At 42.1% G+C, this 15748-nt stretch overlaps 1 protein-coding gene across 1 annotated transcript; it reads right to left on the bottom strand.

Moving 5' to 3' along the window:
- Nucleotides 1-869: 869 nt before the first annotated feature.
- Nucleotides 870-15274, bottom strand: PARP12 (poly(ADP-ribose) polymerase family member 12). The gene is made up of 7 exons (XM_089526715.1): nucleotides 15141-15274; nucleotides 12165-12288; nucleotides 10276-10372; nucleotides 7448-7529; nucleotides 5497-5627; nucleotides 2464-2615; nucleotides 870-1150 (listed from the first exon to the last, which is right to left on the bottom strand). Exons 1-7 carry the CDS (start codon nucleotides 15234-15236, stop codon nucleotides 870-872), a joined length of 963 nt encoding a protein of 320 aa, XP_089382841.1. The 5' UTR covers nucleotides 15237-15274.
- Nucleotides 15275-15748: the final 474 nt, after the last annotated feature.

Below are 15748 nucleotides of genomic sequence, written 5' to 3'. Positions count from 1 at the left end.
TCATGTGGCCAGCATGACTGCACAGAACACTGTTATGTTTCCACCAAAGTGGTATCTATTTATCTATTTGCACTTTTATATGCTTTTGAACTCTTAGGTTCACAGATGCTGGGACTAGTGATGGGAGCTCACTCCTTTATGTCACCCTTGGGCCTTGAACTGCTGATCTTGCAATCATAAGTGTCTTCACCACTGAGCCACCACATCCCTAGGGAATATGTACCAGTGGTATAAAACTGCCTGGCACAATAGGGATGCATGGCCCAAGTCAAAAACAAGTATGCTGATGTAAATCCAGGTTACTTGAATATCTGTTACTGACAGGATTCTGACCATTCTCACAGGGTCTTTCCCCTATGCCAGGGCAGCTGTGCCCATGCTGCCAGATTAGTTCTTCTATAGGCACAAAAAGAATTCTGGGAATGGTAATCCAAAAATCATTTCCAACTCTGATCCAGGATTGTTCTTTTTATATTCCTATGATTGGGACCAAAACAGCCTACATGAAATGGCCTGGATTTGCTTCTACGCCTATACATTTGTACTCATTACACACTTCTCACATATTAGACTGATTTATGAAAGGACCAATTTATTTCCTGGTCAAACAGCAACTACAATAACAAATGCAACCAGCCTCATCTTCCTGGAAAGTATAAAACAATGCTAATAATTCAGAAGAGGATTTGGGTTGTTCATTTAGTAGCATTTTCAACTTTGTAAGAACCAGAATTGTAAAAAAAGAAATCTTTTAAAAAAGAAATATTTCAAGTTCTGTAAAATGATGCTGCAGTCCATATTATAGTCCAACCTGCCCCCCCCCTCAATCCGATATCCATATTTTAAGTAAAAAAGAAAGAAAATAGCCTTTACATGACTACACAATGGGACACCTGCTCATATTCAATTATGTATGCTGGGTAAATCTGATGCTTCTCAAAGATGACAAAGATGGAAGGATTCAGAAGACTGTCCACACAGCTATCGTAAAAGCAGTCTGATTGTTTAGGTCTAGATGGAGGGCGAAGGTAAGTGCTGTTTCCTGGGACATAGTCTCCAACCAGAACTCTAGCTACAATCATAGTCTTGGCACGGGTTTTCGAGCAGCAATATGTATGGGAGTAACTGGCATCCCTGGCAAAATAGCTTCCTAAAAGAAAAGGAGTAAGAGACAAGCCACGTTTATTAGAAAGGTGATCACTTCCAGGATCAGGAGTGAGTCTGATTTCTTATCACTCCCTCTGTTATCAGTGTTTTGAGGGGAGTAACACTGCTTATGATACAAAACCAACACCAGACCAAACCAAGATCAAAATACCAGTTCAGCTTGGGAAAGTTACTTTTTTGAATTATAACACCTAGTAAACCCCTCTCAGAATGGTCATTAGTCATGCTGATCTGGTGGATTCTGAGAGCATAACCTCCAAAAGTATGCCCACCCCCAAACTCTTGGTATCGGCAGATTTGGGAGAACGCCAATGTTTGCAGAAGAAGGAGCTTTAGGCACTTTGGGGCATGGATAGAAAATCGGTAAAAATTTAACAAATAAATAAATATAAACATTTGGAAAGAAATAGGTAGAAGTGTCTGTTTCTAAACAGCACATTGAAGACTGGGGATACTTTGTGGCCATAGAATGCTGATTGGCTAATGGGGGGGAAAGAAGTTGAAAACTGGATGATCCTCAAAGAATTTAATGTCAGGCTGACTGAAACTCTAACAGGCACATTTCACACTGCAACATTTTATTGCAGGAGCTTCTTGAACACTTGGAAAGCCATAATTTGACAGCTGTTATCTAACTAACTTCTTTTCATACCAATATATTATTTAACTGGTTTTGACTTTTCAATGTTTGGTAAAAACTGTTTTCTAGTTTCCACTTGTACTTTATGAAAAATCACAGATGAGGAAAGGCTTCCTCTGCTGATGCAGAGGGTGGCAATGAAAATAATGGCTTGAGGTTGTTCAATTTCCTGGGGAGATTTTGTCCTGAATATTTGACCATTCTTTCCTTAGAATCCATTTAATTATATTTTCTCCCTATAATTTTGCTGCATTGATGGTTTCACTGGGCAACTATAAGGGCAGGGAGAATAATCTTTGGAAAAGGTAAGGTAGAGAAGCAACAGTATACACCCCTTTATTCAATAGCTGAATATTCCAATTAGTGTTTTATAGCAAACCCCTCAATCTAGTGTCCTCCAGAAGTGTTGAACTACAATTCCTATCACACACAGCCAGCATAGCTTGGCTAAGCAGGATGAGAATTGTAGTCCAACACATCTAGAAGACAACCGTTTGGGGTGGGCTGTTATGTTTTTACTGTTTTTATTAAATCAACATTGATGTTCCCTAAAGATTGTAGTTACCCACAAATTTTTAGTTTCAATTTTTTAGTGCTAGAAGGAATTAAATCTTGGTGATGATCTAGTTTTGGGTCAGGAATGCACATACACACACCTTTTCCATATAGTGTTCCATGGGTCCCACAAATTCTCCAGTCAAAGTTCTGTGCACAGATGTTGTGCAGATGGGAAGTGCTAGTACCATGGAAGAGAAGTCTTTCATCCACCTCCTTCCCTCCACTCAACTTCTTCATCTGTTCTCTTTGCCTAAAAACAGAAGCATCTAGTTAAACTACACACACACACGCACACACCAAGTCAGATTTGATGCAAACAGTAATATATAACTCACCTTCTTTTCCAGTCCTTGGACAATACAAAAAAAAATAGTCAGTTTATACACTTATGGGGTAGGAATCCTGTGACCTTAGAGAAGTTGTTGGACTGCGGCTGTCAGCATTCCTCACCATTCACTATGTTATCTAAGGTTGCTAGAACTTGCAGTCCAGTAACATCTAAAGGGCTACATGACTCCCACCTTTTTGTACATACTTGTCACCTGAGTTAAGTACAGCTTTCTCTAAGAATAATTACTCTGAACTGATTTGTCCAATAAGGGCTATATTCAGGGGCAGATTACACCATTTACATTTAAGATCCAAGGTTCAAACTTTACCATCTCCAGGTGGGGTCTAAGAGACATAACTTTCTAGAACTCTTGAGAGACATTTGTTAGTCTGTATGAGTAAAAGGTGTCAACCTATGGGCTTCCTGGTATTGCTGGACTGCAATTCCCATCAGCCTTAGCCAGCATTGCAAACTGAAAGCTATTATGTCAACTGCATTTGAAATACACCAGGGGCAGAGAGACAGATATCATTCACGTCTTGTATAGACAATACTAAGTTAGATGAACCAACAGTTGGCACAGTACAAGGCAGCTTCCCAGATCTCCATACATAATCTGTATTAAAAATACAAACTCTGCACTTAATAAGCCCAAAATTGTGTAAATAGGCACTTCTACTAGACAAGGACACCATCAATCAGCCCTGGACTGAAGGTTTCCTCCCAGTATCCCACTGCCTGACTCTTGAGTATAGAATTTATTCTTCATTTTCATTATTTACCTGTATTGGATAGAGGTTTATTGGGACAATATTTCAGCTGTGTCCCATATCAAATGATCTCTGGGCAGGATACAAGACATCAAACCAACACTAAACAATTCAAGCCTATTCAAGCACTAGCGCATAGTGTGTGAATCAGAGCTCCATAATCTAGTCAGGCCGTGATCTTTAAGTTTTCCTATAATGAAAAGCCACATTTTAACTTGGTACTGAAATGAGGACAGTATTCTCATGATCAGACCTTCATGGAGGGGGGCAATCTGCCACACTACATCACTGCTTATCAGCTGCAGCTGTGTTTTATATACACACACACACACACACACAGTGGGTTTAAAAAAGAATTTAGTCAGCCACCAATTGTGCACGTTCTCCCACTTAAAAAGATGAGAGGGGCCTGTAATTGACATCATAGGTAGACCTCAACTATGAGAGACAAAATGAGAAAACAAATCCAGACAATCACTTTGTCTTGATTTGGAAAGAATTTATTTGCAAATTATGGTGGAAAATAAGTATTTGGTCAATATCAAAAGTTCATCTCAATACTTTGTTATATATCCTTTGTTGGCCATGACAGAGGTCAAGCGTTTCCTGTAAGTCTTCACAAGGTTGGCACACACTGTTGCTGGTATGTTGGCGCATTCCTCCATGCAGATCTCCTCTGGTGTAGTGATGTTTAGGGGCTGTTGCTGGGCAACACGGACTTTCAACTCTCTCCTAAGGTTTTCTATGGGGTTGAGATTTGGAGACTGGCTAGGCCACTCCAGGACCTTGAAACGCATCTTACAAAGCCACTCCTTCATTGCCCGGGCGGTGTGTTTGGGATCCTTGTCATGCTGAAAGTCCCAGCCACGTTTCATCTTCAATGCCCTTGCTGATGGAAGGAGGTTTGCACTCAAAATCTCACAGGACATGGCCCCATCCATTCTTTCCTGTACACAGATCAGTTGTCCTGGTCCCTTTGCAGAGAAACAGCCCCAAAGCATGATGTTGCCACCCCCATGCTTCACAGTAGGTATGGTGTTCTTTGGATGCGACTCAGCATTCTCTCTCCTCCAAACACGACGAGTTGTGTTTCTACCAAACAGTTCTACTTTGGTTTTATCTGACCATATGACATTCTCCCAATCCTCTTTTGGATCATCCACATGCTCACTAGCAAACCTCAGACGTCCCTGGACATGTTCTGGCTTAAGCAGGGGGACACGTCTGGCACTGCAGGATCTGAGTCCCTGGCGGCGTAGTGTGTTACTGATGGTAGCCTTTGTTACATTGGTCCCAGCTCTCCGCAGGTCATTCACTAGGTCCCCCTGTGTGGTTCTGGGATTTTTGTTCACCATTCTTGTGATCATTTTGACCCCACGGGGTGAGAACTTACGTGGAGCCCCAGATCGAGGGCATTGATCAGTGGTCTTGTATGTCTTCCATTTTCTAATTATTGCTCCCACAGTTAATTTCTTCACACCAAGCTGCTCGCCTATTGCAGATTCAGTCTTCCCAGCCTGGTGCAGGTCTACAATGTTGTTTCTGGTGTCTTTCGACAGCTCTTTGGTCTTCATCATAATGGAGTTTGGAGTGTGACTGTTTGAGGTTGTGGACAGGGGTCTTTTATACTGATAAAGGGTTCAAACGGGTGCCATTAATACAGGTAATGAGTGGAGGACAGAGGAGCCTCTTAAAGAAGTTACAGGTCTGTGAAAGCCAGAAATCTTGCTTGTTTGATGGTGACCAAATACTTATTTTCCACCATAATTTGCAAATAAATTCTTTCCAAATCAAGATAAAGTGATTGTCTGGATTTGTTTTCTCATTTTGTCTCTCATAGTTGAGGTCTACCTATGATGTCAATTACAGGTCCCTCTCATCTTTTTAAGTGGGAGAACGTGCACAGTTGGTGGCTGACTAAATACTTTTTTGCCCCACTGTGTGTGTGTGTGTGTGTGTGTGTGTGTGTGTGTGTCCTACCAAAATCCAATTCCCATTCCCTGGGAGTAAAATGAAAATTAAATACCAACCACTGAAAAACTTGCCAGAGAGAAGGATTCTGAATTCTTTGGAGTCTGTTAATAATATAACCTTCCATTGTGTTCTCAAATAATTCTTTGATTTCATGGTATTCTCCAGTTGTATTGGAGACTGTCACCAGCTAGTACAAAACAAGAACAATTATTAACACACACACACACTATCATGTTCTGGCCAGGAAACATTTGGTAGCAATGTCAACACCACATGGAAGTTGGTAATTAGTAGGATTGTCCCGTGTCTTTTATTCTTAGAGGTGTCCCTTATTCAACCACCAGAAAGCTTGCCCCTTATATGGCTGACAGGTGTCCTTTATTATAAAGGGTGCCCCTTATTTGAGGATTGGAAAGCTTTTTCTTTTCCATAGACTGAATGAGATGCCCCCCCCCCACCTCCTGTATTTTTGTACTTGGGCCCTTTATGAGGACACATATCTATTTCATAAATGTGGACAATATGTTTATTTGGCAGAGAAATACATGCCTAGGTTAACTGAAATCAATATTTCCATTTGGTATTCGAGCAGAACATAAACTTGTTAAAAGCTGCTTCCTAATTCCTAACCTGGCATGTCATTAATTTTGACTGATCCTTATTGCTATTTTGAAAACCCAGCAACACTACTCCAATACTGAGTGGGGAAGCCACTCAGATTTTTAGTCCAAACTTTAAAGGAGCTATCCACAGTGCTGAATCTATTTTGAAGATGGAGTTCTAGTTGCTGCCCCACACATTTCCCAGTAGGATTGGGGAATATGTGATCATCCAGATGTTGTTGGACTGCACTAGAACTCCCATCATCCTTAGCCACTATAGCCAAAGGTGAGAGATTATGCTCTGGTGGGCCATATACACACCCCTCCCCTGTTATACAGCCACCTTAAATCCCATTGTGGGAGAAGGGGAGGATATAAATCCCATAAATAAATAAAAGGAATATAGCAAAGGTCAATGAGTTGGCTACAAATAAGCAAGAAGAAACATTTAAGAAAAAAATATATTAGCGCGCTAACACCACATCTATACAACTACAGATAAACAGAGCTGCAGAAGATTTATGCATTCTTGGACTGCTCTCTGAAAGCTTTTGGCACACAAACCTGCCTTGTCTAAGTCTCTCCTCATTTCAAACCTGGATTCATGTAAACACTAGACCAGAACTGTTCTGGGTCAAGATAAAGCTCCTAAACACACTGCAGAAATAATCCAGTTTGAAACTGGTTTAACTGCCCTTGCCTAATGCTAGGGAGTTCTAGGAATTATAGTTTTGTGAGACATTTAATCTTCTCTGTCAAAGAGCCCTGGTACTACAATAAACTACAATTTCCTTTAGAGAAAGGGCAGTTAAATCTATCTCAAACTGGATTATTTCTGCTATATGTTTTGGACCAAAGAATCAAATCTAGCTCAGGCTCCTCTTCTCTTGGTAGGATTTCATTGGCCCTTGTATTCATGTGTGCTGAATTCAGCATAAATTCAGCATAGCACTGAATTCAGAAATTTTTGGTCTGCCAAATGCTGTCCTCATTGTTAGCTACAGCTGACTAGTGCTGATCAGAATTGGAGTCTAACGCTACCTGGAGGCAAGCATATTGCCCACACCAGAAAAAGAAAAGAAAAAATAATAATTTCTTCTAACTTCATAAATGTCAAGAGTCTAGCTTCTCTATCTTCCTCTCTCCCCTCAAAACATCAATTATGTTCACTTTGCTACTATTCAATTCCACTTTTATCCTCCATTCTTGAGTGGCATTTACATTAACAGCTACAGCAGCTACACAGTGCTTGACTTTTTTGGAAGTAGGAAGTAGCCAAGCACTACCGATGGCAAGCCTTTGAGCCGTACTACCAACAACTTGCTCCTCAACTTCTAAAGACTATTGGTAACTTTGAGGAAGCAGCTGCTACTTCTACATGGAGTGGAGAAACAAAGCCAAATACCTTATAGCCCAAGTTAGGCAACGCTGACTGGTCCCAGCTTGAAGGAAACACATGGACTGGAAGAGAAGATTCAAAGTGATGGCTGCAAACAGGAAACAAAAAAAAACCAAATAGTGATCCAATAGCAAGTAGATACATTGCCTTTTCTCAAAATATCAGTGATTTTTTTTTTAACGGTCACATTGATTTAAGTTAACACTTCAAAGAAAAGTAACCACTGATGCTTGTCCTAGCCATCATCTCATACTTTTGAGGGTCTGGCAAAACATCTTTAATATGAAAGACAAAACACCAGAATCTACTCCACTTTATAACTGATGATGAATATGAGGGCTAAATCCCAGTAAAAATTAAGTCTCTACAGTAGAGTCTCATTTATCTGACTTTCGGTAATCCGACATTCCGGATTATCCAACGTCAGATAGGTCAGTGGGCGTGGCTTGGAGCCCTTACCACGCCCCCAGCCAAAAAGGGCTCCAAGCGTGGCGGCGAGCAGCATCAGGCCCCAAGTGCAGCAAGCGTGGAGGCGGTGGCCTCTAGCGTGGCCCCAAGCACTGCCACCACCAGGCCGCAAGTGCGGAGGCGGTGGCCCCGAGTGCCACCACCACCAGGCCACAAGCATGGAGGCGGCGGCCCCGAGTGCCACCGGCAGCAGCCCCGAGCGCAGAGGCAGTGGCCACCACCACCAGGCCCTGAGCGCAGCGGTAAGGAGCACTATCACCTCCAGGCCCCGAGCCCCACAGCAGCGTTGTTGGCGGCAGCGGTGAGCAGCACCACCAGGCCCAGAGCACCACCAGGCCCAAAGCACCACCAGGCCCAGAGCGCCACTAGGCCCCTAGCATGGCAACCTCCAGGTCCCCAAGTACATCCCCAAGCATTGCAACGAAAAGGAAGAAGGTTGTTGGAGCAGAAACTTGAGGCAATCAAGAGACTGGACAATGGAGAGACATTGCAGAAGGTAGCAGATGACTATGGCGTTGGAAGCGTAACTGTAGGAGACTGGAAAAAGAACCGAGTGGAGACAGAGAAATGGTGTTCCTCCAGATTAACTGATGAGGCCATGAAAGATAGGAAAACCATGAAAAAGCGTGGCTATGAAAAGGTCAGTGAAGCTTTGTATGTTTGGGTTCTGCAGTTCAGAGACAAAGGTGTGCCTATTTCAGGACCTATTTTACAGCAAAAGGCATTGCATTTTCGAAAGGAATTTGATGAAGGGGACCCAGGCTAAAAATAAATATTATTGTTGTTGTTGTTATCTGGGTAAATAGTATAGAGAGGCCTTCCATGTAAATCCACCTATAAACTAGGCACCATACAAGAATTATCAATTATGGAAATTTCAGTTCCTAAACCATAACATTATTGTCTCTTAACAATACAAAAACAGTTCCTGATTAAGATAATTCACAATAGCATTAATTGTTGATACATAGAATTAATTAGAATTTCCATAATGAATCATTCCCATGTAGCGCCTACTTTATTTTATTTTATTTATTTATTTCATTTTTATGCCACCTTTCTTTTAGAAAGGGACCCAAGGTGGCTCACAAGATAAAAATATATTTTTAAAACTTTACAGTAAAATTTTAAAAACAGTTAAAATCTTCTAATTAAAACAATATAAAGTTAACATTAAAACATATAAAAAATTAAAACATAACACAGGACTTTATCACACGGCAAAAAGTGATGGGAGCATAGTGGGATGCTCCCATCACTATCATGCTAATGTGCTAAGATAATCAGACGACGTTGCATGATGTTGCCATAATCCCGTCATTATCAGGTAAATAAAGAGGAACTCTAGCACCACTTTTAATTTGCAGGAAAGTCCCATGAATGAAAAGCAGCGCTAGAGTTCCTCTTTAGTCATCTGATAATGATGTGATTATGGTGATGTCACGTGACGCTGTCTGACAATCTTAGCAACTAGTGCAATAGTGACATAACATCCCTCTATGCTCCTGTCACTTTTTGCTGCAGGTAGACAAATGCAGCTACAGTACAATGAAGTAGAGCAGAATTCTACCGCTTCCCAGCTCCAGCTTTATTGCAAAGCTTACCATAGATACACTGGTGCATCCTGACACTGAAAGTCTGTGATTTTCCAGCCATCTTTCGCCTCATCCTCCCAGTGCTCATATTTGCTTTCAAAACATTCAGCTAAACAGAGGACAAGAGGACAGGGGGACTCGGCAGATGTTTCCTATCTCCCCTATCACAGTATACACTACACTGAACACACTGCATGCAGCTAAATATCATTTTTTAAAAAAAATTTAAAGCGTATTTGGCTGCAGTCCAAATTGGAATAAGCATCCAAAGATGGAAAGATTTTAACTTGTCCCTCAATCTGGCTTATGTCTTTTAAAATAAAAAAACCTTCACCCCATGTGAGCATTAAAAATAAGGTGGTCCTATACAGGGGGATAAAAGGAGGCATCCAGACAGTTCAACTGTGTGGCCCTGAGAAGCACTGGGATATACCCACAGATGCATGTTTGCATTCACATTGGATATGCACATGGGTAACACTTTGCTGAATTGTAGGCGCACAAAGGTTTCCTTCCTGTGCATCCACAATATACATAGATCTCTACTTATTTGTTCACTTTAATTAAAGCTACTCCCTTCCCACTTTTCTGCCTCAATATAGGACATGCAAGGTGGTTCATAATTGACCTAAAAATCCAAAGTGAAACAATAAAGCAGAACAGCTTTTAAAAGATCTTCAAATATCCACATGCAAACAGTACAGCTGATCACAAAGACTGATGAGAACAGAACAGGACATGAATGCTTTAAAGTAGAAAAGTATCCATTACCCTTTGTCGCATTCCTGGCCACCTCCAAAGAAGATAATTCGAGGCCATCTGGAGACTCTTCTCTTGGTTTGATAATAGACATTTCTCTGAACCATCTCTAGAGGAAAACAGTAATGTTAAAATAGCCTGTCTCCAGGCACAAGGGTGTATCCAGACTACCCAGCTTTAGGAATTTAGTACCACTATAGCTGTTATGGTTCCATGTTATGTAATCCTGGGATATGTAGTTGTGTGTGGTATTTAGAATTCTCTTCAGAGAGTCCTGATGTTGTCATTCAGAGGACTGGACAAGAGAATTCTGAGTACCTTGACAACCTACAAATCCCAGGGCCATGGCAGTTAAAGTGGAATCAAGCTACTACAATTATGCAGTGTGAATACACCCCAACTAAACATTCATCTATAATCTCAACAAAGATACAGAGCAGAGCTCAGAGGAATTAATTTTTGGACTTTAATTCCCTGAAGCCCCTAACTAGGACAGCCAATTCTAGTGATTATGGGATTTTCAGTTCTACACTACAATAGAACAGTACAGGTGCTGGACATTTTACATAATACTGTACAGCCTCCAGTCTGCTTTTGATAATTCATTTCCCTCTCTCTTTCTTCATATACCCCCAGAAAATCCACAGAAGAAAGTTGTCTGGCATCCAAACACCCCAAGAGCTTCTTCTGGGATGTCTGCCAGATTGACACATCACTATCAAAACATCATAGCAAGTTTGTGTATACAGTGGGCCTTTGGTTCCACTGGGGTTTTGTTCCAGGCCCTCCTGTGGATACCAAAATCCATGGATGCTCAAGTCCCATTATATACAGTGTAATAATAATATGGTGAACTTCATATAAAATAGCAAAATCAGGTTTTGCTTTTTGGAATTATCTTTTAAAATATTTTCAAGCCATGGATGGTTGAATCCATGGATGCAGGATCTGTGGATATGGAATGCTGACTGTACTCAGAATTCAGATGACTCCCAATTTAACAACACAAAGATGCATGGGATGAGGCACTGTAACAAACAAGTTTGTTCTCCAGTTCAAGAAATAGGGGCCGAACGTCTCTCCTGAATAGAAAATTAAGGCAAACGTTGGCTTGTTCCCTCAGACATGACTTGTGGCAATTTAAGTTTTCCATTTCCTTAAAAATCAATTTTTCAAGTGTAGAGAAGACAAGAACCATTGGTGTCTTTTAGGGCTACTGTGTCTTTAAACTAGATGTTTCCAGTTGCAACTTCTGTCTTTTTTGTTGCTTCCATTTTAGTGTGGCTAGCAGACTGTTGATGAATAACCTCTTAATTGTTCCCTATCGTCAATTATTGGCTTTTTTCTTTCTTAAACTGAAATGAGGTTACAAGTTAAAAGTACTTAATTAGTCCAGTTGTTTAATTTATTTGCCAGCAATAGGGCTTTCCTATCTCCATGATGAACTTTGTGTTCTTCTGGCAGCAGTTGAGCCTCAGCTTTCTAGTGAGACCAAGATTATGAAAGCAAAACCACTGCATTTCAACTCAACAAGTACAAGGTGAGCCCACACATTTGAACATAGCCTCCTTCTCTCTAGAAATCAGTGCTATCCCATAAGTAACATTTTTAATGGAAACAAAATTGGAACCCAAGTTAGGACAGCACTAGAATTCCAAACACAAGGCTCTTGTAGCACTTGACAGACCAACATGTTCATGGTTGGGAGGCAACAGCAAAGATCACAAGTGCAGCTAGACAAAGTATTTGATAAAAACAGTAAGAGATTCTGCATATTAATGGCAATGATGGACATCTGACAAATATGATTTTTCTTCTGAAAAACCTAACCAATAATCTTAGATGTATTTGATGTTTGCTTGCACAGATTTTCATATCTAATTATTATGATGATATATCACCTTGAAAACTTAGTTCATACAACTGAGTACCAGCACGGAAGAAAACAACACCTCTGTGGTCAGCAAGAAAAGCAGTTTCCAATTCAAATGAGGTTATTGTGGCAGCAGCACTGTGCTCTGATCCCTACAACAAACAGATAATTGGGGAGGGGGCAGAGAGAGAGAGAGAGAGCATATCATATGGCCTTTAGCCTATTTGGCTTTATACCAGCGTTTAGCAATTTCATATTTTCATTTCCCATCATGCTGGCTTACAATTTAAAGTGCTAGAATTGGTTTGTTGAAAAGGTCCCATGCAGGGGTAGTTCCATTTTTATCCACATTTATTCTTTGAGGCCATGGCTTTCAAGACGAGCACTTGCCACAAATTTGCTCCTCATTTCTCTTTTTGGAATTTTTAAACTCCTTTCACCCACCCAAGCTTGGCCTGCAGAGATTCAGCTCCTTGCATAGCTCCCCTAAAGTATGTAATATAATTGAGTGGATTCAATGCACCCATGACATATAAAGCACTAGTATTCACCCTCACCAGCTATGAGTTGGTATTTGAGGAGCTTGCTAATAAGCTTCTTCTTCCTTGCTGTAACAATGCTGCATTCACAGACTTCTACTGAATAGAAGTCAACTGGTATTGGCCATATGGGTCACCTAGTTTGTCTAATGGTACCTTCTGTGTGTTTGCCATCCAAAAGGGCAAGAAACAGAAGAAGAAGAAGGAGTGACAACTCCTGAAGGGCAGATGACAGGCTTAGGGGTGGTTCTCACTTACGATTTACAACGATTTAAAATACACCGGTTCAGTTAAATCCGATTCAAAATAACACAGGTGTTATCCCGCGTTCCAAATCGCTTTTTTTTCTTCGTTCTCATGTACCAACTGAATCGCTGTAAATGATCCGCTTTCGTTCCTATTCAAGAATGAATCGGTGTATATATAACCCGGTTTTAGCTTTATTTCATTCGCACTCGCCTTTTTCGGCTGTCAATCAAAGCGATGTCATCATGACGTCACATTAATTTGGAGTAACATACACCGATGTAGTCTGTACCTGCGTTCCCACTACCTGGCCATTTTTAATTCGTTATAAATTTTGCGGTGGTTTTTTTTTAAAAGAGCCAATCAGGAGGCGCTTATTCGTCCTCTTCTGTGTCTCCCCATATTAACTGCCATAACTCAGTGCTAGGGAATCCTGGGAATGGTAGTTTTTTTATGGCACCAGCACTCTCTGGCAGAGGAGGATTAATGTATCACAAACACAACAAACACAACCATCCCATAGTTCCTCTGGAAAGAGCCTCGGTTCCGCAAATTCGCTTTGGCCGCCCCATGGGGAGAGAATCTTTGGGGAAGATTGCTCCTTGGGCTGTCTTGGGAGCCATCCCATAGTTCCTCTGGAAAGAGCCTTGGTTCCCCAGATTCACTTTGGCCGCCCCATGGGGAGAGAATCTTTGGGGAAGATTGCTCCTTGGGCTGTCTTGGGAGCCATCCCATAGTTCCTCTGGAAAGAGCCTATGGGAAAGTGTGTGTGTTTGCCAAATCGGATCAAGGAGGAGAAGGCAGTGGGTTTAAGTGGGTAGAGACTCTGGATCCAAAGCCCAGGGTTGGAAAATGGGATCAAGGAGGAGAAGGCAGTGGGTTTAAGTTGGATAGAGACACAAAACAGAAAAGGGAAAAAGAGAACGATCCCAGAGGCAAGAGGCTGCAGACCTAAGAGAGAGGAGAGAGTGAAAGCCGAATAAAGCAAGAGCAAGAGACGTCCAGGATAGAAAGGCGGACACAATACAAAAGAGGAGAGGGCAGAAGTCTCCAGGGATAGAGATAAAGTGGAATACACACACACACACACACAGCCCAGTGGGAACCCACGGTGGATTCAAATCTACCCTGGTAGCCCATCTCCATCTCTGCCCCAGCCATACCTCCTTCCTTCCTTCCTTCCTTCCTTCCTTCCTTCCTTCCTTCCTTCCTCTCCTCCTCCGGTTGTTGTCCTCCTATGTGGGATCCACACAGCTTCTCCACTGCCTGGCCTCCTTTTCCTTCTCTACCCCGGTAGGCCTACCTTAGAAGGGGGCCAGGGCAGAAGGAGAGAGCCAAGTACAGAGGACGGGGGGTGAATTCTTGGTCGCTGCCTGCTGCGGCTTGCCTCCTTCCTTCCCATGACGGCAGCGGCGGCTGTCAAGGCTTGTTGGATGTGCCTCTGGCATGCCTCTATCCTCCAGGAGCCGCTGGAGGATGGAGGCACGCCGGAGGTATGTCCAATGAGCCCCGACACCCACCGCAGCTGCCGTGGGAAGGACGAAGGCAAGCTGTGGCAGGTGGTGGTGAAGGATCTGGCCCCTGTCCTCCATGCCTGGCTCTCTCCTTCTGCCTGTAAGGTAGGCCTACCAGAATGGAGAAGGGGAAAGAGAAGGATCCATGGCCAGATCCCATGGAGGAGGAGGAGATAGCCAGCACCAAGCCCTGACAGCTGCTGTCACAGCCAGGCCCCCAGCAGCCAGGCAGGCAGGTAGAGGGAGGGAGGGAGGGAAGTAGGGAGCCATGGCCAGAGAGGCTGGGGCAGCCAGGCTGTCAAAACAGGCAAGCCAATTCCTGAACCGAATCCTGAAACCGGTGCAAACATAGTGGGAACTACTGTGTTTGCTGAACTGGTTTCAGGAATTGGTTCAGGAATCGGATGAAAAGGTAAATGGGAATGGGCCCAAGGTTTGCTTTTTGGATTATTTTTTAAAAAAATATTTTGAAGCAATAATGGTTGAATCCATGGATGAAGAACCTGTGGATATGGACAACTGACTGTACATTATTATTTGTGTGTCTTTTTGCCATTCCTCCAGCATACATTAAGGTATTTTTAAAAGGAAGAAAACAAAGCTCAATTACTTTTTTTAATGTGCCATGCACTTTAACTCTCAGTAATAAACACCTGGATGTTGTTCATCATCTAAGGGTTGAACAGCAGGGAGAAAGTAGCTTACCCTTTTTCCATATTCAATCCACCTGCCTTTTTCATCCAACCAATACCAGACAAATTCTATTCTGATGATTGAGTCTAAGCGCATGGCCACTGTCATACAGAGGATAGTCAGATGTTTCTGCTAGCTCCATTCATCTTCTGAAGATTTCTCACATTTCAGAAAGCAAATGGCCTAGAGGAGACAGGGAAAGGATGGATTCCAACTTTAACCTGAAATGAGAAGTTAGACATTTGTTGTCCCCTGCATTGAAAGTCAGACAGTTCCTGGAGTCTAGAAAAGTTATTATTTTGGACCATTGTTCCCAAAGCCCCCAGCCAGCAGGGACCATGATTATAGAAGCTGCAGTTTAGTAACATCTTTAGAGTGACACACGTTCCCCACTTACATATTCTTGTATCATAGATATGCTAGGTTGTTCAATAACAATGATAAACTCAAATGCCTTCTTTCCACTGCAACCCAACCTCTATTGGTTATTTTAGATGGGGGGCTGTGATGAATAGAACATCAAGCTGACCAAACAGAAGGCAGCTGAAGAGAATTGGACAGACTGTCTTGCATGGTTCAGGATCAGGATAGAAGAAAAAGAAAGGAGATATGGGGAAAGG

Source organism: Sceloporus occidentalis, unplaced genomic scaffold (assembly GCF_023333645.1).
Source record: "Sceloporus occidentalis isolate IW3139 unplaced genomic scaffold, rSceOcc1.0.p SCAF_5, whole genome shotgun sequence".
Classification (NCBI taxonomy): Eukaryota; Metazoa; Chordata; class Lepidosauria; order Squamata; family Phrynosomatidae; genus Sceloporus; species Sceloporus occidentalis.
Note: the sequence above shows the minus strand (reverse complement) of the source record. Positions and strands in the feature narration are given on the sequence as shown.